The following is a 21872-nucleotide window of genomic DNA, read 5'->3' as shown; positions in this document are numbered from 1 at the left end:
CTTGGAGGTGTACCTGTGAATGTATTTCAAGGCCTACCTTCAAACTCAGTACCTTTTTGCTTGACATCATGGGAAAATCAAAAGAAATCAGCCAAGACCTCAGGAAAAAAATTGTAGACCTCCACAAGTCTGGTTCATCCTTGGGAGCAATTTCCAAACGCCTGAAGGTACCACGTTCATCTGTATAAACAATAGTACGCAAGTATAAACACCATGGGACCACGCAGCCGTCATACCACTCAGGAAGGAGACGCGTTCTGTCTCCTAGAGATGAATGTACTTTGGTGCGAAAAGTGCAAATCACTCCCAGAACAGCAGCAAAGGACCTTGTGAAGATGCTGGAGGAAACGGGTACAAAAGTATCTATATCCACAGTAAAACGAGTCCTATATCGACATAACCTGAAAGGCCGCTCAGCAAGGAAGAAGCCACTGCTCCATAACCGCCATTAAAAAAGTATACGGTTTGCAACTGCACATGGGGACAAAGATTGTACTATTTGGAGAAATGTCCTCTGGTCTGATGAAACAAAAATAGAACTGTTTAGCTGTAATGACCATCGTTATGTTTGGAGGAAAAAGGGGGAGGCTTGCAAGCCGAACAACACCATCCCAACCTTGAAGCACGGGGGTGGCAGCATCATGTTGTGGGGGTGCTTTGCTGCAGGAGGGACTGGTGCTCTTCACAAAATATATGGCATCATGAGGAAGGGGAAATTGTGGATATATTGAAGCAACATCTCAAAACATCAGTCAGGAAGTTAAAGCTTGGTCGCAAATGGGTCTTCCAAATGGACAATGACCCCAAGCATACTTCCAAAGTTGTGTCGAAATGGCTTAAGGACAATAAAGTCAAGGTAATGGAGTGGCCATCACAAAGCCCTGAACTCAATCCTATAGAAAATTTGTGGGCAGAACTGAAAAAGCGTGTGCGAGCAAGGAGGCCTAAAAACCTGACTCAGTTACACTAGCACTGTCAGGAGGAATGGGCCAAAATTCACCCAACTTATTGTGGGAAGCTTGTGGAAGCCTACCAGAAACGTTTGACCCAAGTTAAACAATTTAAAGGCAATGCTACCGAATACTAATTGAGTGTATGTAAACTTCTGACCCACTAGGAATGTGATGAAAGAAATAAAAGCTGAAATAAATCATTCTCTCTACTATTGTTCTGACATTTCACATTCTTAAAATAAAGTGGTGATCCTAACTGACCTAAAACAGAATTTTTACTATGATTAAATGTCAGGAATTGTGAAATACTGAGTTTAAATGTATTTGGCTAAGGTGTATGTAAACTTCCGACTTCAACTGTATGTGCCACTTCATGTTTTGCATTTTAAACACTTTGGGGGTCTTTGAGGGTCAAACTTATTAAGAATGTATGGGGTTCTATGTTGTCTGTGTAAAATGTTGTACTGGAACTCTTTGAGCCTGTAACAGCAGAATGTGGTGTTGCATGAGTAGATACATGCTGCCCATTCCTCCTTGTCATAATCCATCTCAAGGTCCCTCCAAGATTCTTACTCCATTATCTATATTGTGTTTATCCCAAGTATGAATTGACTCAAAAGTAGTAGATAAAACCTTTTTGAGTTTGTGAATTGGGGAAACATTTATCAGCTGGACTGCTCATTGACGCATCTGGAGGTAATGTCTCTCTAAATAAAGAGTTCAACTTGCAAGAAACAATAAAAGTAATTTTTGCGGGATACCAAATGTAGCTTAGATTTGTGTAAAAGACATAAAGAACATTGTTTGAGTATAGGTCATGAATAAATCTGATCTCTCTGCTGTGCCATGAGTTGAAGATACTGTTGTTAAAGCCTGAAAGCTCTAATTACTTGTCAATGATGAGCATATACACTACATGGCCAAAAGTATATGGACACCTGCTCGTTGAATATCTCATTCCAAAATCATGGGCATTGGTCCCCCTTTGCTGCTATAACAGCCTCCACTCTTCTGGGAAGGCTTTCCACTAGATGTTGTAACATTGCTTCCAGCCACAAGGGCATTATTGAGGTTGGGCGATTAGGCCTGGCTCGCAGTCGGCGTTCCAATTAATCCCAAAGGTGTTCAATGGGGTTGAGGTCAGTTGTTGTGCTGATGTTGTTTCCAGAGGCAGTTTGGAACTTGGTAGTGAGTGTTACAACCGAGGACAGACGATTTTTAGTACTCTGCAGTCCTGTTCTGTGAGCTTGTGTGGCTTACCACTACGCGGCTGAGCCATTGTTCCTCCTAGACATTTCCACTTCACAATAACAGCACTTACAGTTGACCAGGGCAGAAGTTTGACGAACTGACTTTTTAGAAAGGTGCCATCCTATGACGGTGCCACATTGAAAGTCACTCAGCTCTTGAGTAAGGCCATTCTACTGCCATTGCTTGTCCTATGGAGATTGCATGGCTGTGTGCTCGATTTTATTCACCTGTCAGCAACAGGTGTGGCTGAAATAGCCGAATCCACTCATTTGAAGGGGTGTCCATATACTTTTGTATATGTAGTATATTTGGTGAAAATCACAACATGGGGAACAAAATCAATGCTAGCACTTAAAGGGGCTGTAGCCTTTTCAATTACAGTATTATTTAATCTGAAGTTATTCTTCTGCTATTTATTATGTTACCAATAATATTTACATGTTAATATTATGTTCTGATTGCAATGATTCTGTCTCCTCTTAATAAAAAGCAATCTATTAGCTGTCCGATAGCACATTCTGGTGGAATGGCTTGTCCTGCACTTGGTTAAAACCCAGAGTGCATTGAGTGAATATTGGCAACATATTTTGTTTCCTTTCTAAACATAGCAATTTGAATGTAAAGAGGACTCGGACCACAAAATAGGTTTAGTGAATTGGAAAAAGAGTTGCGTCCTCATTCAAAGGCAAGGGCAGTGTGAATACAAGGAAAAATAAGTTCTTTAGCTGTTTTTTACCCCCATAGTTCACTTTAAAGAGGACAATATGTGAGAACACCCTTAATCAACATGATGCACTTAATTCATTTAAACAAGTTAAAGAATGATCACAATGATAAGCTTTTGAACTAGTATAAACATTATGTGAACCCATTGTTGGGGGGCATGTGTAATCTGGAGGTGACTGTGTTGACCACTAGACCAACCTCCAGTACAACATTCATTTCTGACATCAAATGAACTACATGCCCCTTTACCATGTGGTCCTTGTACCATTCTCTCTTTTCAGACAATGACAAAGCTCGTATTGTGTTTCTGGTTGTTCTCATAAGCTTCACATCTCTGGTTTTACTCTTTGCTCTGTATAAATGTACTCCAAAAAAAAGTGTTTCTACCTCAACGCTTACTAAAGTCACTTTCACATCATGTAAAGAGCCAAATACCTTCCCCAGCTCTGGTATATTTTATTATTCTGAATTATGAGGCAATATAGTCTCTTGCTAATCCTGCTACTGCAGTCATGTTTTATTAGGTACTTGGATTTAGGTCTTCAAAAGATCTCTAACTTAACATAGGCCTACAATAATTATATTGTTAGTAATTTGTCAATTAGTTGGTGATTATGCTAATGCTAGTGCCTGTTGCTAATTAAGACAGCAATTTTGAACCATTGTATATGTTATGTTGCCAGCCACCCCTTTGTATAACAAACCACTGTTAAACTGTATAGTAAATCATGTTTGAAAGCTAAATAGGAGACAACTACAGTATCTGAAACCGTTTATCCATCTAATCTGGATTCCAATATCTATCTCAGAATACATGCCTGTTTGCTCACCACAGGTTGTTTGTGTGTTTTGCTTACTGTTGCTCTTTGATTAACTGTAGACTTGAAATGCAGGCTGATTTTAGTTGATAACCAAATGTAACTGTGATTCAAAGATCCCCCAAAATACTTAAAAGTCCAACCTCTCTTAAAGTTTAAATGTCTAGGCTATTTTTTTCTCTCCACAATGATTCTTCTCTTCACAACTATAGAGCACCTGTACTCTCTCTAAGGATCCAGGATGCTAAGTCTGACCCTGCATATCCCAGTACTATTGTAGAGCAGTGGAGGCTGCTGAGGGTAGGACGGTTCATAATAATGGCTGGAAATGAAATTTGAAAAACAGTCACATGCACCAAATACAACATATTTTTTTAAACTTCTCTTTCACATTGTCCAAGCTGTTTATTCTGCTTTGATCATTTGACAAGTTTTTTTTCTTCTTTTCACCTTACCATGAAATGCTTACTTACAAGCCCTTAACCAACAATGCAGTTCAACAAATGATTTACTAAATAAACTAAAGTAACAAATAAAAAGTAACACAATAAAATTACATAACAATAATGAGGCTATGTGCGGGGGTACAGGTTAGTCGAGGTAGTTTGTACATGCAAGTTGAGGTAAAGTGACTATGCAAAGATAATAAACAGCGAGTAGCAGCAGTGTCAATGTAAATAGTCCGGGTGGCCATTTGATTAATTGTTCAGCAGTCTTATAGCTTGGGAGTAGAAGCTGTTACGGAGCCTTTTGGACCAAGACTTGGTACTTCGGTACCGCTTGCTGTGCGGTAGCAGAGTGAACGGTCTATGACTTGGGGGACTGAGTCTTTGACAATTTTTTGGGCCTATCACAGTGCCATCCGTTTTGTCACCAAAGCCCCATATACTACCCACCACTGCGACCTGTAAGCTCTCGTTGGCTGGCCCTCGCTTCATATTCGTCACCAAACCCACAGGCTCCAGGTCATCTATAAGTCTTTGCTAGGTAAAGCCCCGCCTTATCTCAGCTCACTGGTCACCATAGCAGCACCCACCCGTAGCATGCGCTCCAGCAGGTATATTTCACTGGTCACCCCCAAAGCCAATTCCTCCTTTGACCGCCTTTCCTTCCAGTTCTCTGCTGCCAATGACTGGAACAAATTGCAAAAATCACTTAAGTTGGAGACTCATATCTCCCTCACTAACTTTAAACACCAGATGTCAGAGCAGCTCACAGATCGCTGCACCTGTACATAGCCCATCCGATTACCTCATCCCCATACTGTTATTTGTTTTGCTCCTTTGCACCCCAGTATCTCTACTTGCACATTCATCTTCTGCACATTTATCACTCCAGTGTTTAATTGCTAAATTGTAATTATTTAGCCACTATGGCCTATTTATTGCCTTACCTCCCATATCTTACCTCATTGGCACACACTGTATATACTTTTTTCTATTGTGTTATTGACTGTATGTTTGTTTATTCCATGTGTAACTCTGTGTTGTTGTTTGTGTCGCACTGCTTTGCTTTATCTTGGCCAGGTCGCAGTTGTAAATGAGAACTTGTTCTCAACTAGCCTACCTAGTTAAATAAAGGTGAAATAAATAAAAAAGAGCAGCTCCTTGCTTAAAGTCACTGTAAACTGGTGGAATTGTAACAGGAGAGATGTATTGGACTTAGCGATTGTATTGGTAATATAATATAACTGTTTGTTAATAATGATTGTTGGTTAATGAGAATAAAAGTCATTAAACCCTGAGATGAAAACCTTCAGCGCTTGTTTCAAAGACTCAGATAAGACCTTTTGCTGTACTGAAGTGCACTTTCAATCAGGACTTTAAAGTTACATTCCCAGTCACATTCTTTGTAGTCCAGAGGTACGGAAATGTGTTAATGTAAGCATATCTTGGTCACAGAGTTGCTGTCTTTGTTTAGTTCCTAAAATAAATGTAAACATTACTTTTCCCATCATACACCACGCTGTGAGCGAACAAGTCATCAATGCGCCTGCTCAGAGCACAGTTGGTGTGGGTGAAATATGGCTTCAGTGCTACTTCAAGCGTTGGAGCGCGCTGAGATAGCGAAGCTACCAAAAGCTGTTCAAAATAAACTAGAAAAGTTATTTTCTGATCTGCAATATGAAATAGATTCCCTCAAGTCACACCAGGAACAATTTAGAGTCGACAGCGGTAAGTTATATAAGTCATTGTAATGATGTGTACAATTCCAGCTCGCTAGCTAACGTTATCTAGGCTATGTAGCTAGCTAAAGACAGAATCACAGATAAATCTGTCTCATTGTTCTTTCACCGGATGTATACATTTGAAGCATCCGCTTGGCGGTTCCACTCACTACCAAATATGGTAGTGAGAGGAAGCCCTGTTGCCTGCAGTGGGAGAAGATGAGACGAGATGGATTTTGGCCGACATTGTGCTAATTTTCTCATTGATTAAACATTTCATCTCCATACAATGTTCTGTTCCCAGAACTATAATATGTTACAAACAGAGTGGACTAAGTTTTGTAGACTTTTCTCTTTGCCAAAGTGTTTTTTTTTATTGTGTTGTTTAGTAAGGGTGTAGTTACTGCAGACTTGCACTATATAGTAGGCGTTCCCTAACGGAAATATGTGCATGGATGTTAGTACGCGCCAATAGGATCTCGCTAGCTCGTGTTTGGCTCCGCCCACCTCCAGGCTTGTTCGACCTACCGTGACAAATTTGTTCCCATTTCAAACGACGGGCAGTGGTCTATCTTGGTTTAGTTATAAAAAAAGATATATTTGGTATCACAGATCGAGCAATGAGGTTTAGTTATATAAATATTTGACAGTATATGTTAGTTGGCGCAGAACGTAGATGGCCTTTGCCGGCTGCATCGACAACTGTTTATCTCACAAGGCATAGTGATATGATAGGATGGATTAAAAAATCGTTAGCTAGCTAGGGTAGCTAGCCAACATTGTTAATCAGCCATGTCTAAGTTGTTTAGCTAGCTAGCTTACTGGCTGACGTTGGCAACGTGGTGGATGACTAGTTCCTTTGTTGAGAACTTCTCTATACTCCCAGATAACTTTATTAAACTACTTTGATTTATCATTTCGCCTTCGAGACAAGAGCAGCAAAGTTAACATGTGTTGTCACTCTTGTAGAACAACAGTTCTTTGAGAAAGTGCAACGTCTTGAACAGAGTCAGGAACAGTTTGTGGCCCAGACTGAACAGCACCACAAACTCCGAGAGGAGTTCACCAAGATCGGTAAGTGGAACTAGCTCCTTGATCCACTCAAAGGCTCGTTACTTACCACTGCAGTACATGTACAGTATGTAAACCCTGGTATGTGATTCTTTGCTATTTACTGACCATGACCCAAGTTTGACCTTGGGTCAAGTACATCCCATCATTGGGGGATGACGATCCACCATTTTATGAAATTGCAATTTTTTTCTATAGATGAAGAACTCAAGAGTGTACTAGAAAAGAATAAAGAGTATGAAATCAACCAAGAGAAGTTGACATCTGAACAGGTGAGAGCCTCATGGTCTTGTCACCTCTTTAACGCTTTCACATGAATCAACTTGTATTTTTTTGTTTTTATAAGTGTTTATCTCCACATGTTCTTATGTATTTTTGATCAAGTCTCCTAAGCTCCTTCTGTGCTGTGTGCACCTTCCATTTACACCAGAGATCTGAATGTAATGACGAGATGCGCATGCCTCCGCCCTAACAATGGGTGTCGTTGTTAAGGCGGCATGCTTATATCCATAGAATAACTTTGGGCTTAATTTGGTGAGAGTGAAACCTCTTAGTCTCTTTCTCACTGTTTGCACACACCCTGACCAAGACCCTGCCACTCACAACAACAAAGATAAGAGAACTTCTTCCTCTCTGACAAACATTTTCAACTTGCTATTTGTGGTTTGGTACAACAGAATTAGTCGTATTGACACCGAAACACATTGAGACATTATTTTACTGTAATAGAGAAGTTAAGCTTTCAAATGATACCCTTTGGAAATTAATGTTATTTTTCTGTCACGCATGGCATTGCGGCATTTCAACCAAAGACGACTAGCTGTCTAGTCTGTTTTTATAAACGTGAAATAAGCATAAAACATCATTTATATAAGGAATTGGCAACTTGTTCTCATTCTGAGAAATAAGGTAGGCCACTTGATTTCAATATCTAAACAAAGTGGACAGGCTAACATGCTGTTCAAACAGTTAGAGACGGACAGAAGGGTGTATTCATAACAATGACACTTTTATGCCATGTTAGCTAGCAAATGGATCCAAGTTGGCTAAACTTGAACTATAGAGATTAGCTGGCTACTCACTTGCACGTGGTCTTGTGCTTAGGGGATTGTTTATGAGACCTGTGTTAATTTTCTATGTTTGCTGCAAGAAGTTAGTCATTATTACTGAATGTGCATTATGCGTGGTTCTGGTTACATTTGCAACAAAGGGTATTTTCGTAGACAGACTTGAAAGCCAGAAGAGTGATTTTTGCAAAGAAAGGGCAGGTTGGACTATTTTGATAAAATAATTAAATTATTAGTCGGTCTTGTGGTTGTGGAAGGCATATATGGGGCGGCAGGTAGCCTTGTGATTAGAGCGTTAGACCTGTAACTGAAAGGTTGCAAGATTGAATCCCCGAGCTGACAAGCTAAAAATCTGCCGTTCTGCCCCTGAACAAGGCAGTTAACCCACTGTTCCTAGGCTGTCATTGAAAATAAGAATTTGTTCTTAACTGACTTGCCAAGTTAAATAAAGGTAAAAAATATATCTTTTTTTATGTATAATTTCAAAAGCCCTGAATTCATTAGATTATTTCTGACTGTTTGAAATGCAGTGTTTGACCTTCAATTTTACAACAAAGCTTATTTAGAGAACATTAAAGCAATTGATAATTTTTAGGCCATATCACCCAGCCTTAGGTTCGTGTTCACACCTTTTTTGGGCTTGACATTGACTTAAACATCTTTATTCTAGGCCCAGCTCTGTAAAGCCAAAAATGAACTGGAGGCAGAGAAGCGGGAGCTTGTGCGTACATTGGAGAGGAGATCCCAGGAAGTGGACTATCTGAGTGGTATGGATGAATCTATGTGGAGAGATGCAAACACACAGACACACACTTGATCTAATGTCTATTGGATTTATTTTCTCATCAGAGGACCTGCAGCGCCTCAATGACAAAGTGGCGGAAGTCAATGCCTCAAAGATGGGGCTGCAGCTCAAGTTGGACGAGCTTGAATCCTCAGAGGTCAACATCAAGGTGAGCCTATTTGAACGCTCTGTAGCTTGTGGCCACTTGAATAGGACCCACCTCTCAAGGAAGGTATTGAAATGATTTGATACATGTATATATCGTGTGTAATCCATGCTGTTGTGCCGGTTCCCTCAGTACCGTGAGAAGCATATGGAGCAGGAAAAGGAGCTGTTGCGAGGCCAGACAGCCTGGCTGAACGAAGAGCTCAAGGCTAAAAGTGAGGAGCTGCTGGCTCTTTCACGCCAGAAGGGCAACCAGATCCTGGAGCTGAAGTGCAGCTTGGAGAACAAAGAGGATGAGGTAAAAACATGACAGTTTAAAATATCTTTTTTTATAGCTGTACATTCTGGTTATCATATTCATCTATTGAGAATGGAGTCATTCACATATCAAAAACAAACTATTACATGACTGGCTTCTCCCCCAGTACTCTGTCAACATTATAGTTGTCTGTTTTTTTTTTTTTGTCGTAGTTGAACAGAGTCCAGGACCAAGTGACCAGTTTGAAGACTTCAAATGAAAGCCTTCAGAAGCAGGCTGAAGACATAATCAACAAACTGAAAGAGGATAAGGAGCAGCAGGCTAGCATGGAGGAGAAGTTTAGAAACGAGCTGAATGCCAACATAAAGCTCTCCAACTTGTACAAGGTATGTAGAACAAGTCTTGGATTTGTTTTGGATTCTAATGGATAGTCCATAGCTCCCTAATAATGGCGGTCGTCATTGCTACCTTGATGTTTCTTTTGTAAGTAAGCTTTTGGGGAAATTCTTTGTTAACGGGTGCATGCAACATTTTTGTGGTGGATGATGTGAAGCATTGAATAAGTAAGTGCATTGTTCCTTTCCCAACACTGGCCAACAACCCTTTACCTTGTCTTCCCAGGGAGCTGCTGCAGACTCTGAGTCCAAGAGTGAGGAATTGAGTGGGGCTGTAGAGGAGCTGCACAAGCTCCTGAAAGATGCTGGAGAGGGTGAGCAAGAGATCACACGGACACCATCTCAATGCAAAACCTTCAGACATGGGCACTTGGTTTGCTTGTCACAAGTAGGCTACCATTATCGTCTCCTTTCCTCTGTACAGCGAACAAGGCCCTGGAGGTGAGGTTGCAGGAGATGGATGACTGTCAGGACAAGGAGGCTACTGAGCTGAAGGAGAGGATCATCAGTTTGGAAAAAGAACTGGAGAACGCCAATGAACTGCTGTCCGACACTAAACTCAGAGGTCAGGCCTTAAACACAATATCTTGCCTGATTCTACTGAACAGTTGACTGGACTGTGTCTCTCAGGATTAACCTCTTTCCCAGCAAGTTTGATGTTATTTGAATGAGCATTCGATGGCTAATATAAACTGTCCACTGACTGATTTGTGTTAGGTTGATTGGCTTCTTTGGTCACGCTATGGAGACCTCAGTTTGAGATGGAGGATGAACTTTCACCCTGTGCATGGTTGTGTGTATCCAGGCTCTGCCGGTGCAGCCTCAGTGCTGTCAGAGGAAACGATTACCACTATGTCCCCGACCGCAGTCGCCGTGGCCAAGATAGTCAAACCTGGCATGAAGCTGACTGAGGTAACGCCACAGTTGCACTGCTTTGGTGACAGAGGACTCTTCTATGTTACACATTTTCATGTCACATGTTTACTAAACATTTACAGAATTCATCTGCAGAGATTTAATTGCAAAGAAAACGGTTATATTAAAACACAGTACGCTCATAGTACCAATGTTTGAGGGTAGGACTGTATAACTGTTTGAGCGACCTCTTCTCTCCAGTTGTACACAGCGTATGTGGAGACCCAGGAGGCACTGCAGCTGGAGCGTGTGGAGAACAAGCGGGTGAATAAGTACTTGGATGACATAGTGCAGGAGGTGGAGGCTAAGGGTCCCATTCTCAAACGCCAGAGGGATGAGTATGAGCGCATGCAGAAATCTGTGGCCAGCCTTTCATCCAAGCTGGAACAGGCAGTTAAGGTGTGTGGGTTTTAGTTTGTGCATTTTATTATTGCCATACAGAGGACCAAGAGACATTTGTTAGTCAAATATCTGAGGATATGTAATAATAATTAGAAACCAATCCAGTGAACTCATGATAAATGCAATGGCTTGGGATGGTTCTGAACTGCACTAAACTGTATCATGCAGAATGTCTAGGGTAAGTGAAAATAATGTATTCCAGTTGGTATTGGTGAACTGCAATGTATTTTAGTTAGTTTTTGTCACATGCACTAGTACAGTGAAATGCCTTTTCTTGCTTGCTCAACTATGAAATAACACATGGAATCATGTAGTAACCAAAAAAGTGTTGAATCATCAGACCAAAGGACAGATTTGCACCAGTCCATTGCTCGTGTTTTTTGACCCAAGCTATTCTATTCTTCTTATTGGTATCCTTTAGTAGTTCGAACCCTGGTTCGAATCCAGGCTGTATCACAACTGGCCATGATTGGGAGTCCCATAGGGCGGCGCACAATTGGCCCAGCGTCATCCAGGTTTGGCCAGTGTAGGCCATCATTGTGAATAAGAATTTGTTCGTAACTGACTTGCCTAGTTAAAAAAGAAAAGTTGTAGTTTCTTTGCAGCATTTAGACCATGAAGGCCTCATTCACACACTCTCTTCTGAACAGTTGATGTTGAGGTGTCTGTTACTTGAACTCTGTGAAGCATTTATTTGGGCTGCAATATCTGAGGCTGGTAACTCTCTAATTAACTTATCCTCTTCAGCAGAGGTAACTCTGGGTCTTCTTTTCCTCTGGTGGTCCGTCCTCATGAGAGCCAATTTCATCATAGCACTTGATGGTTTTTGGGACTGCACTTGAAACATTCAGTTCTTAATTTTCCGTATTGACTTAATGCCTTAAAGTACTGATGGACTGTAATTTTCCTTTGCTTACTACCTCATGAAGCTGGTTGAGAGATTGTGAAAAGCTGTCAACAAGGCAAAGGGTAGCTACTTTGTTCAAATATATAAAGTAATATACACTTTTTTTTGGTTACTACATAATTCCATATGTTATTTCATAGTTTTGATGTATTCACTATTATTCTGCAATGTAGAAAATATTCAACATTTAAAGAAAAAGCCTTTAATGAGTAGGTGTGTCCAACCTTTTGACTGGTACTGTATATAAAGGGTCTGTTCCAGGGTCACTGCCAATAGCACATTTACAATGTGCAGGGAAACTGGAGTGATAGAGGTACATACAGTTGTAGAAAATATTAAAAATAAAGAAAGCCTTGAATGAGTAGGTGTGTCCAAACTTTTGACTGGTACTGTACAGTTGAAGTTGGAAGTTTACATACACTTAGGTTGGAGTCATTAAAACTCGTTTTTCAACCACTCTTGTTGTCAAACTATAGTTTTGGCAAGTCTGTTAGGACATCTACTTTGTGCATGACACAAGTAATTTTTCCAACAATTGTTTACAGATTATATCACTTATAATTCACTGTATCACAATTCCAGTGGGTCAGAAGTTTACATACACTAAGTTGACTGCCTTTAAACAGCTTGGAAAATTCGTTAGATTCTTTAAGCTTTAGAAGTTTCTGATAGGCTAATTGATATCATTTGAGGCAATTGGAGGTGTACCTGTGGATGTATTTCAAGGTCTACCTTAAAACTCAGTGACTCTTTGCTTGACATCATGGGAAAATCTGGTTCATCCTTGGGCGCAACTTCCAAATGCCTGACGGTACCACGTTCATCTGTACAAACAATAGTACGCAAGTGTAAACACCATGAGACCACGCAGCCGTCATACCGCTCAGGAAGGAGACGCGTTCTGTCTCCTAGAGATGAACGTACTTTGGTGCGAAAAGTGCAAATCAATCCCAGAACAACAGCAAAGGACCTTGTGAAGATGCTGGACGAAACAGGAACAAAAGTATCTATATCCACAGTAAAACGAGTCCTATATCGACATAAACTGAAAGGCAGCTCAGCACTGCTCCATAACCGCCATAAAAAGCCAGACAAAGGTTTGCAACTACACATGGGGACAAAGATTGTACTTTTTGGAGAAATGTCCTCTGGTCTGATGAAACAAAAATGGAACTGTTTGGCCATAATGACCATCGTTATGTTTGGAGGAAAAAGGGGGAGGCTTGCAAGCCGAAGTACACCATCCCAACCGTAAAGCACAGGGGTGGCAGCATCATGTTGTGGGGGTGCTTTGGTGCAGGAGGGACTGGTGCACTTCACAAAATATATGGCATCATGAGGAAGGTGAAATTATGTGGATATACTGAAGCAACATCTCAAGACATCAGTCAGGAAGTTGAAGCTTTGTCGCAAATGGGTCTTCCAAATGGACAATGACCCCAAGCATACTTCCAAAGTTGTGGCAAAAGGGCTTAAGGACAACAAAGTCAAGGTATTGGAGTGGCCATCACAAAGCCCTGACCTCAATCCTATAGAAAATAATATGTAAGCAGAACTGAAAAAGCGTGTGCGAGCAAGAAGGCCTACAAACCTGACTCAGTTACACCAGCTCTGTCAGGAGGAATGGGCCAAAATTCACCCAACTTATTGTGGGAAGCTTGTGGAAGGCTACCAGAAACGTTTGACCCAAGTTAAACAATTTAAAGGCAATGCTACCGAATACTAATTGAGTGTATGTAAACTTCTGACCCACTGGGAATGTGATGAAATAAATAAAAGCTGAAATAAATCATTCTCTCTACTATTATTCTGATATTTCACATTCTTAAAATAAAGTGGTGATCCTAACTGACCTAAGACAGGGAATTTTTACTATGATTAAATGTCAGGAATTGTGAAACTGCGTTTTAAATGTAATGGTCAATGCAGATTGTGTGTGTGTGTGTGTGTGTGGACATTTTGTTAGCTATTTAGTAGTCTTATGGCTTGGGGATAGAAGCTGTTCAGGAGCCTGTTGGTGTCAGACTTGATGCTCTGATACCGCTTCCCTTTGTTGGTATTCGTGAACTGCACTGCACTTGCCTATGATGTGCACTTGTAGTGTGGCAGAAACCATTCAGTGGACTTATAACTAGTTACTGTGTTTCAGGAGGTGCACCGTTTGCAGAAGGTGACTGACGAGGCCAACAAGCGCTCTTCTGTCCTGGAGAGAGACAACCAGAGGTCTGATGTGCAGCTTGCAGACATGGGGCAGCAGGTACGGCCCAAACAGACCATCCTATCTTATAACCTCGCAAACCTCACTATTGTCATAGAATTAGGTGTGGAAAATCAATCAAAATCAACAATGTCGATCATAAAGTGATGGTTTTAAGAATACAGGTTTGGGACAACTTTTTCACCCCCTACCCCACCAGATCCGTGTCCTACTCATTGAGCTGGAGGAGGCGCGTGGTAACCACATAGCCCACGACGAGGAGGTGAGCTCTGCTGACATCAGCAGCACGTCGGAGGTCATCACGCAGCACCTGGTGACGTTCCGTGGTGTGGAGGAGCTCCAGCAGCAGAACCAGCGCCTCCTGGTGGCCCTCCGAGAGCTCAGCGAAGCACAGGAGAGGGAGGAGGAAGAGACCACTGGCACCAAGTGTGATATACTTAATTGTCCATATTCTTTGCAGATCATTTATGTTTTGCTTTCAACCCAAGCCCCCAAGATAAGTTTCCGACTGTCCTTTTTTCCATCCAGAAACGACTAGATACTATATACTTTTGTGGATCTGACATTGTTGGATGGGCATGAGCAATATGGTAGTAGCTCCTGCTCCACCTTCCCCTTTGGTTCCCCTGTGTCAGGAAAATATTTGTCAGTGGATAAATAAAGGTAATTCCAAACCACCCACAGGTGCAGTGAGCTGGAGCGCAGTCTGGAGAAGGCCCAGGCAGAGCTGGAGGCTTTGCGAGAGCAGCGGGGCCACCAGATGCAGCTGGCTGAGTCCATCGTTAGGCAGAGAGACATGTACCGAGTGCTGCTGGCTCAGGCCACCGGAGTGAGCTTCCCTCAGCAAGGTCGGGTTCAGATTAATTCACATATTTCCTTCTTCAGGGCCTGATGAGGCTAGTGTAGCAGAAATGTATATGTGGGTGCATGAATAAAGTACTGGAGCAGCATATACCGTGTGCAGGCTTTTGGTTCTTTAAGAAGTAAATTGTCCCAGCCCCGGTGGAAAACTTTGGGATGTGTATATATTAATTACGTCCTGACCTCTTGTCTCAGGTGCAGCAGCTGCTGAGGAGTTCTCTAGCACCCCCCGCCGCTCCCCAGCCGCCACACCCACCACACCCACTGGAATCATTACTATGGCAACAGAGTCAACCGAGGTGGTAGAGGCCAAGGCAGCCCTCCGACAGGTGAGCCCCCACAATCCTCTGCGCTGTGTTTTACACGTTTTCTTAGTCACTAGAGGGCAGTATACACCTACTAAATACAGGAATTCTGTGGCAGTCTACCATTTAACATTGAGAACGGAACTCTGCATATCAGTGTACATGTATATACAGAATTGCTTGATACATCAAACATTATCTGTCCTTTTTGTTTCACCAAACCGCCATGTTATGATAGATCACAAACAATATCCTTCAATTAGTTTTATACAAAATGGTTGCATTACTCTTATCTAGAGGAACATCTTGTTTGGTGTGTTTTAGTTGCAGGAAGTGTTCTCTTCCTATAAGAAGGAGAGGTCTGAGAGTGACAAGGCCCTGATGGAGCAGAGTGAGAAGCTACAGGAGCAGGTGTCTGACCAGAGATTCCAGAATGCCAAGATATCCACCCAACTGGAGTTTACCTCCAAGAGGTAAGAGAATTGCACATCACTTTCAGGCCACTATTCAACACAATGGCACATGATTAGGGTTGCAAAGTTCTGTGAACTTTGCCCAAATTCCCTGGTTTTTCAGAAATCCTTGGAATTTGTGGGTAAGTTACTAGAAATTTGCAACCCTTTCAGAAGAAAGTGTTTTGGACATTTTGTCTTTCTCTGTGGGAACATGAAGTTATTTCAGATTTTTTGCAAAGTTCGCTTGATAACTTACTGAATCTGCCTGGTGACGTACCCCCCCAGGTATGAGATGCTTCAGGATAATGTGGAGGGCTACAGGAAGGAGATTGCCTCTCTGATGGAGAAGGGACAGAAAATGGCTGCTGCAGCCCAGAAGAGTGAGCAGACTGTTCACACCATGACCCAGGACCTGAGGGTCGCCCAGGAGAAACTAAACATGGCAGAGGTGTGTGTACCTCATGTTTGTGTGTCCCAAATATTTTGTTCATTGTTTTAGAAAAAAATACAATGCCTAGTCTCACTCTCGTAATGTGTGTTAGTGGTTTGGGCCATCTTTCTATACATGTATTACATCTAGTTTCTAAGCCACAGTTGAGCGTTTTCCTCCTCCAGGGTCGTGCTGAGAGCCTCAGGAAGGAGAGAGAGATGCTGAAGCTAGTGGAGTCCAGACTGACCCAGGAGAAGGAGACCATGCAGACCCAACAACGAGTACAGAACATGCTGCTCACCAACCTCAAGACCATAGAGGTACACACAGACACACACACCAATCTCAAAACAATTGATACATCTCACACTAACCGCCCATAAAATGGTTGAGGCACTGTTCTCTGCATTCGTGTCATGTCCCTGTGTGCTCATCCAGGCCACGTTGGAGCGCTCCGAGACAGACACCAGGCAGCGTCTGAATGCCCAGATAGAGAAGCAGGAGAGGGAGATAAGCCAGCTGCAGAAGAGACTGGAGCACGAGGTGGAGCAACGTCACCTGCTGAGCAGAAACCAAGATGTAAGTCCAACCAACAATCATCCCAAGTCCAACTACAACCCCCCCCCCCCCTCTACTTGGATTCTATTCCTCTTTCTCCTTTAATATAACACTTATACTGTTTTCCCCCAAGAGACTTGCTTCAAAAAGACAGAACTCAAAGCATTTGTTACATACATAAAATCAACCCTTCCTCGCCTTTCCCCATCCAGTTGCAGCTGATGGATGCCAAGAGGCAGCTGGAGACCCAGACGGCCCTGCTCCAGAAGACCAGGGATCAGCTTAGTGCTACCCAGCTGGAGGTGAGCTCTCTCAGGCTGCAGCAGGGCAGTGGAGAGGGTGGTCGTCTGTCCCTGAGCTCCCCGCCCACTCCCATGGGCATCAGAGGTAAGAGGATGTACAGAATCACATCAGGTTCACTGCCTTCTGAGACATCATAGAATGTTCTGGAACCACTCATAGAAGTTCTTGTAGCCTGAATGTTGGAATGGCTCGAATGTGGATAGTACTCAGTTGGCGTTTTCTTCAATACAGCCACTTACACAATTACTATTTTAAGAGTGTTTAAATCCCAGTTTGCTGTCCTGTCTTTAAATAGCCTCTGATATTTTTCAAATTTCCCAGCTAAATGTCAGACTTGCAGTCATGTCAGAAGCTAGCAGATTCATCACTTATCAACAACAGCTGCACATTCCAAATAAACATCACGTTTTGAAGTTAACTTTCCTTGCTTTGTCTAACACTGTCATGAATCTATGAAATAAGTAGGGATGCCCGATTTATATCGGTGAACATATCAGAATCGGACGATATTCGCTAAAAATGCCAACGTCGGTATCGGCCCGATGTCTAGTTTAACGCAGATGTGAAAAACTGATGTCAAAGCTGACGTGCATACCTATATAACGTAGGTACATGACGTTAATGGTGCCATGTAAAATTTTGCGCTACACGTGCAACACAGCATTCCCAACCTAGTCCACAATGTCTGCTGTGTGGATCGAGCAGTCAACAAGTCGAGCAGTCATTTGAAAGAGTAAGAACATTTCGGTGAGACAACTCAATGGCGAAATCCATTTAACGCCAAGGTAATGGAATTCATTGCCCTTGACAATCAACCGTTCTCTGTCGTGGGTAATGTTGGCTTTTGGGACAGTAATAGCTTCACTGCTATTAGCTTCACAACATACTATGGAATGCTGTTTGGGTCTTTTGCGTGTCAAAGATGCACGCAAATAACACTTTGATTTTCGTTTGACACGTCAAATAACAGTTCTATTATAGAATGTTGTGTGTTCTGAAATTGCACATGCAAGCCAAGCCCCACCACTACCATCAGTAGCACTGTCAAAGCTGTACAAAAAAGTCTGCGAACACCGGCTACGAACGATGTGTTTAGAATACCGCTTTGGTAATAAAGCATTATTTGTTTGACTGCTACTTCTGGGCTGGCTAGCTTTAGCTTGGTACCTAGCTAACACCAGTACAACCAGCCTGAAAAACAATGACCAGTTAAAACTGCAGTCATTTTCGTTATTCTTAGCAATGATTTAGGAATCCTTGTAAGTATTAGCTAGGTAGCCACTTGTTGTTCACCTATTGAAATTTAACTTCGGTTCATGAAAATAAATAGCTAGCCAGCTACTTAACCCTGTTGCCCAAAACTAACATTATAAGCAGCTTCATTTGGCTAGTGCGGCTCGACCAGACCAGGTTATGTGTTGTGAAGCTAGCCACAATAAGGATTAGGCACAATAGTGGAATTTGCTCTATACCTTCAAAATAAAAGTACCTCTTTGAAAGGGATGCAGAAGGTTACAATTGGTGGAATCATGCCATATTTAGACTAGGTAATGTTAAACAAGGTTGGAATGTGAAGCAATGGAATATCAGTCTGCTCGGTGACACCCAAAGAACACAACTGTGAAGAGTTGACGCAAATATGAGCATTGTAGCTCTTATCGCATGACTGTGAAGTCACCTCCCCAGTCAGCCTATTGTGTGTATTGACATTCATATTGCACTGTACAGCTTTAGCTAAGGATTGGGGATCAATGAAAGGGGGTATCAGTCTACTCAATATCCAATATATTTTTTCCCAACGTCCTCCTCAGAGTTATCAGACTCCAAAACATCCACATAGTATTGTTTTTCCTCGGGAATAGTGTTGAATAGACAGGTTGACAATAAATGTGGCTCAATTTACAGTTGTTTCAGAGTCCCGCAATTATTGCTACGATGCTAATGTTCTTTGTGGGACTGAGACTGGTACCCCATGTCATTGATCCACAATCCATAGGTAAGGCTGTACAGTGAAATAAGTATGTATGTATATATATATATATTTACCTTAACTAGGCATGTCAGTTAAGAACAAATTCTTACTTTCAATGACGGCCTAGGAACAGTGGGTTAACTGCCTTGTTCAAGGGCAGAACTACAGATTTTTACCTTGTCAGCTCGGGGATTCGATCTTGCAACCTTTCGGTTACTAGTCCAACGCTCTAACCACTAGGCTACCTGCTGCCCCCAATGGAATTCTAAAGTATAATGCATCCGGTGTGATTTCAACAGATTTTTGTCAAATTGTCTTTTGTTGATTTTATATAACATTCCAACCTCGTTTAGCATGATCTATTCAATTATGGCATAATTCTACTATTTGTATTCATTTGCATCACTGTCAATGACATACTTTTATTTTGAAGGCTAACTGCAAAGTCCCCTGTTGTGGCCAATCCCTATTGTGGCTAGCTTCACATAGATGAGTCGGACCACCATTAGTCAAATAAGAACTGTCTTATAAATTAGGGTTATTGTAGATGACACCTAGCTATATAGTTAGCTAGCTAACGGATAGCTACTGAAACAGATTGTCGTTTTTGGGGAAGAACATTGTTTGCATCCATGAGCTAGCTAGCTTTTTTTTTTTATGACCAGCACTGTAGGTGCGCGAGACAACTTTACCAGCATCATAGCATACATATCGATGAATCGTTGTGACTTTTGAAATACGAGTGATTCTGTAACAACTACATAAAAATAATGAATGCGTTAAATTGTGACGTGTAGTCATATTCAGGTCCTGATTAGTCAACGAGCTCTTTTTTTGACATGCAAAGACCCAAACGGCGTTCCATACAAATCCTGGTTGACAATGAAACGACTGAACAACGAAACAACAAGTAAGTGAAAGAAATAGGTTTTGATTATGTTTTACTGGTAATGGGGACATCCGTACATGACAACAAAATTATGTTTTGGTCTGTGTGTGTAACCTTTTATTTAACTAGGCAAGTCAGTTAAGAACAAATTCTTATTTACAATGACGGCCTTCCCCGGTCAAACCCGGACGACGCTGGGCCAATTGTGCGCCATCTTATGGGCCTCCCAATCACGGTCAGATGTGATACAGCCTGGATTCGAACCAGGGACTGTAGTGACGCCTCTTGCACTGAGATGCAGTGCCTTGGACTGCTGCCTGTGTGTGTAAACTATTTAACTGTACTAGAATGATTTTAAAAGGCAGCTAAAATTAAATATCGCTTATCGGGTTTTTTGGCAAGGAAAGTATCGAGTATCGACCAAAAATGTAATTTTGATGCATCACTACAAATAAGTTGTGGGTCAGAGTGCAGTTGTTATTTAGTTTCATAGCAGAAACGTTTGTTAGCATGTTTACTTATTAACCTCTCTTGGGTATGTGGGACGTGACCGTCCCACCTGCGGGACACACTCCCAACAGCCAGTGAAATAGCAGGGCGGCAAATTCAAAACGACCAAAATCTCATAATTCAAATTTCTCAAACATACGACTATTTTACACCATTTTAAAGATGCACTTCTCCTTAATGCAACCACATTGTCCGATTTCAAAAAGGCTTTACAGCGAAAGCAAAACATTAGATTGTTAGGTCACCACCTAAACAAGAAAAGCCACACAGCCATTTTCCTAGCATGGAGAGGCGTCACAAAAAACAGAAATACAGCTGAAATTAAGCACTAACCTTTGACGATCTTCATCAGATGACACTCATAGGACATCATGTTACACAATACATGTATGTTTTGTTCAATCAAGTTCACATTTATATAAAAAAACAGCATTTTACATTGGCGCATGATGTTCAGAAAATGTTTGCCTCCCAAAACTTCCGGTGAATGTGCACATTAATTTACAGAAATACTCATCACAAACGTTGGCAAAATATATAATTATTTAAAGAATTATAGATATACTACTTCTTAATGCAACCGCTGTGTCAGATTTCAAAATAACTTTACGGAGAAAGCACATTGTTCAATATTCTGAGTACAGAACTCAGCCATCAATGCAAGCTATACAGTTACCCGCCAAGTTCTGGCATCAACAAAACTCTAAATTAGTGTGTTAAATCTTTCCTTACCTTTGCTGATCCTCAGCGGAATGCATTCGCTGGACTCCCACTTCCACAAGAAATGTTCATTTGTTCGATGAAGTCCATTTATGTCCAAATACCTCCCGTTTTGTTGGCGCGTCCAGAACATTATTCCAAAGGCACGAGGCGGGGGCGCAAATCAATAGACGAAAAGCTCAAAAGTTCCATTACCGTTTGTAGAAACATGTCAAACGATGTTTACAATCAATCCTTAGGGTGCTTTTAACATAAATACCTCACAGTCCACTGCTTGAACCAGCTGTTATTCCCTCAACATTCACCATAGAAGCCTCAAACAACTTTCTAAAGACTGTTGACATCTAGTGGAAGCCTTAGGAAGTGCAAAATGACCCCTAAGTCACTGTAGTTTGGAAAGGGAATTAATTTTTTTTAAACTACAGCCTCAGATTTTCATCTTCCTGGTTGGATTTTTCTCAGGTTTTTGCCTGCCATATGAGTTCTGTTATACTCACAGACATCATTCAAACAGTTTTAGAAACTTCAGAGTGTTTTCTATCCAAATCTACTAATAATATGCATATTCTAGTTTCTGGGCCCGAGTAGTAGGCAGTTTAATTTGGGTACGTTTTTCATCCGGCTGTGAAAATACTGCCCCCCCCCCCCCCCCCACCCAAGAGAGGTTAAAGCTTTGGGATGTGTCCTAGTTTTCCATGTAGCTACAGCTCAGTGTCTACAGCTATGCTTTCATTAGTTTGTCTTATGACATTTTATAGGAAATGTAGTAAA

General features: G+C 41.6%; 1 protein-coding gene across 8 annotated transcripts in view; it reads left to right on the top strand.

Moving 5' to 3' along the window:
- The first annotated feature begins 5735 nt into the window (after positions 1-5735).
- The window catches only part of LOC106560285 (nucleoprotein TPR), a 37988-nt gene continuing 21851 nt past the window's right edge, over positions 5736-21872 (top strand). For 5 of the 8 annotated variants that reach the window (XM_082956960.1, XM_082956958.1, XM_082956955.1 and 2 more), the window contains exons 1-20: positions 5736-5922; positions 6885-6989; positions 7185-7258; positions 8724-8820; positions 8903-9006; positions 9136-9300; positions 9474-9647; positions 9883-9970; positions 10081-10221; positions 10462-10568; positions 10773-10970; positions 14030-14137; positions 14298-14524; positions 14783-14946; positions 15155-15288; positions 15589-15737; positions 16005-16167; positions 16335-16469; positions 16588-16728; positions 16920-17094. In XM_082956960.1, the coding sequence (XP_082813086.1) occupies positions 5772-5922; positions 6885-6989; positions 7185-7258; positions 8724-8820; positions 8903-9006; positions 9136-9300; positions 9474-9647; positions 9883-9970; positions 10081-10221; positions 10462-10568; positions 10773-10970; positions 14030-14137; positions 14298-14524; positions 14783-14946; positions 15155-15288; positions 15589-15737; positions 16005-16167; positions 16335-16469; positions 16588-16728; positions 16920-17094 (2800 nt within the window). In that variant the 5' untranslated portion in view covers positions 5736-5771. The remainder of the gene's footprint in view (positions 5923-6884; positions 6990-7184; positions 7259-8723; positions 8821-8902; positions 9007-9135; positions 9301-9473; positions 9648-9882; positions 9971-10080; positions 10222-10461; positions 10569-10772; positions 10971-14029; positions 14138-14297; positions 14525-14782; positions 14947-15154; positions 15289-15588; positions 15738-16004; positions 16168-16334; positions 16470-16587; positions 16729-16919; positions 17095-21872) is intronic. The other 3 variants (XM_045687692.2, XM_082956959.1, XM_082956957.1) reach the window with 1 other exon arrangement.

The sequence above is a fragment of the Salmo salar genome, chromosome 10 (genome assembly GCF_965601325.2).
Source record: "Salmo salar chromosome 10, fSalSal1, whole genome shotgun sequence".
NCBI classification, from domain to species: Eukaryota; Metazoa; Chordata; class Actinopteri; order Salmoniformes; family Salmonidae; genus Salmo; species Salmo salar.
The sequence above is the reverse complement of the archived record's forward strand: the minus strand, read 5'-3'. Positions and strand labels throughout refer to the sequence as shown.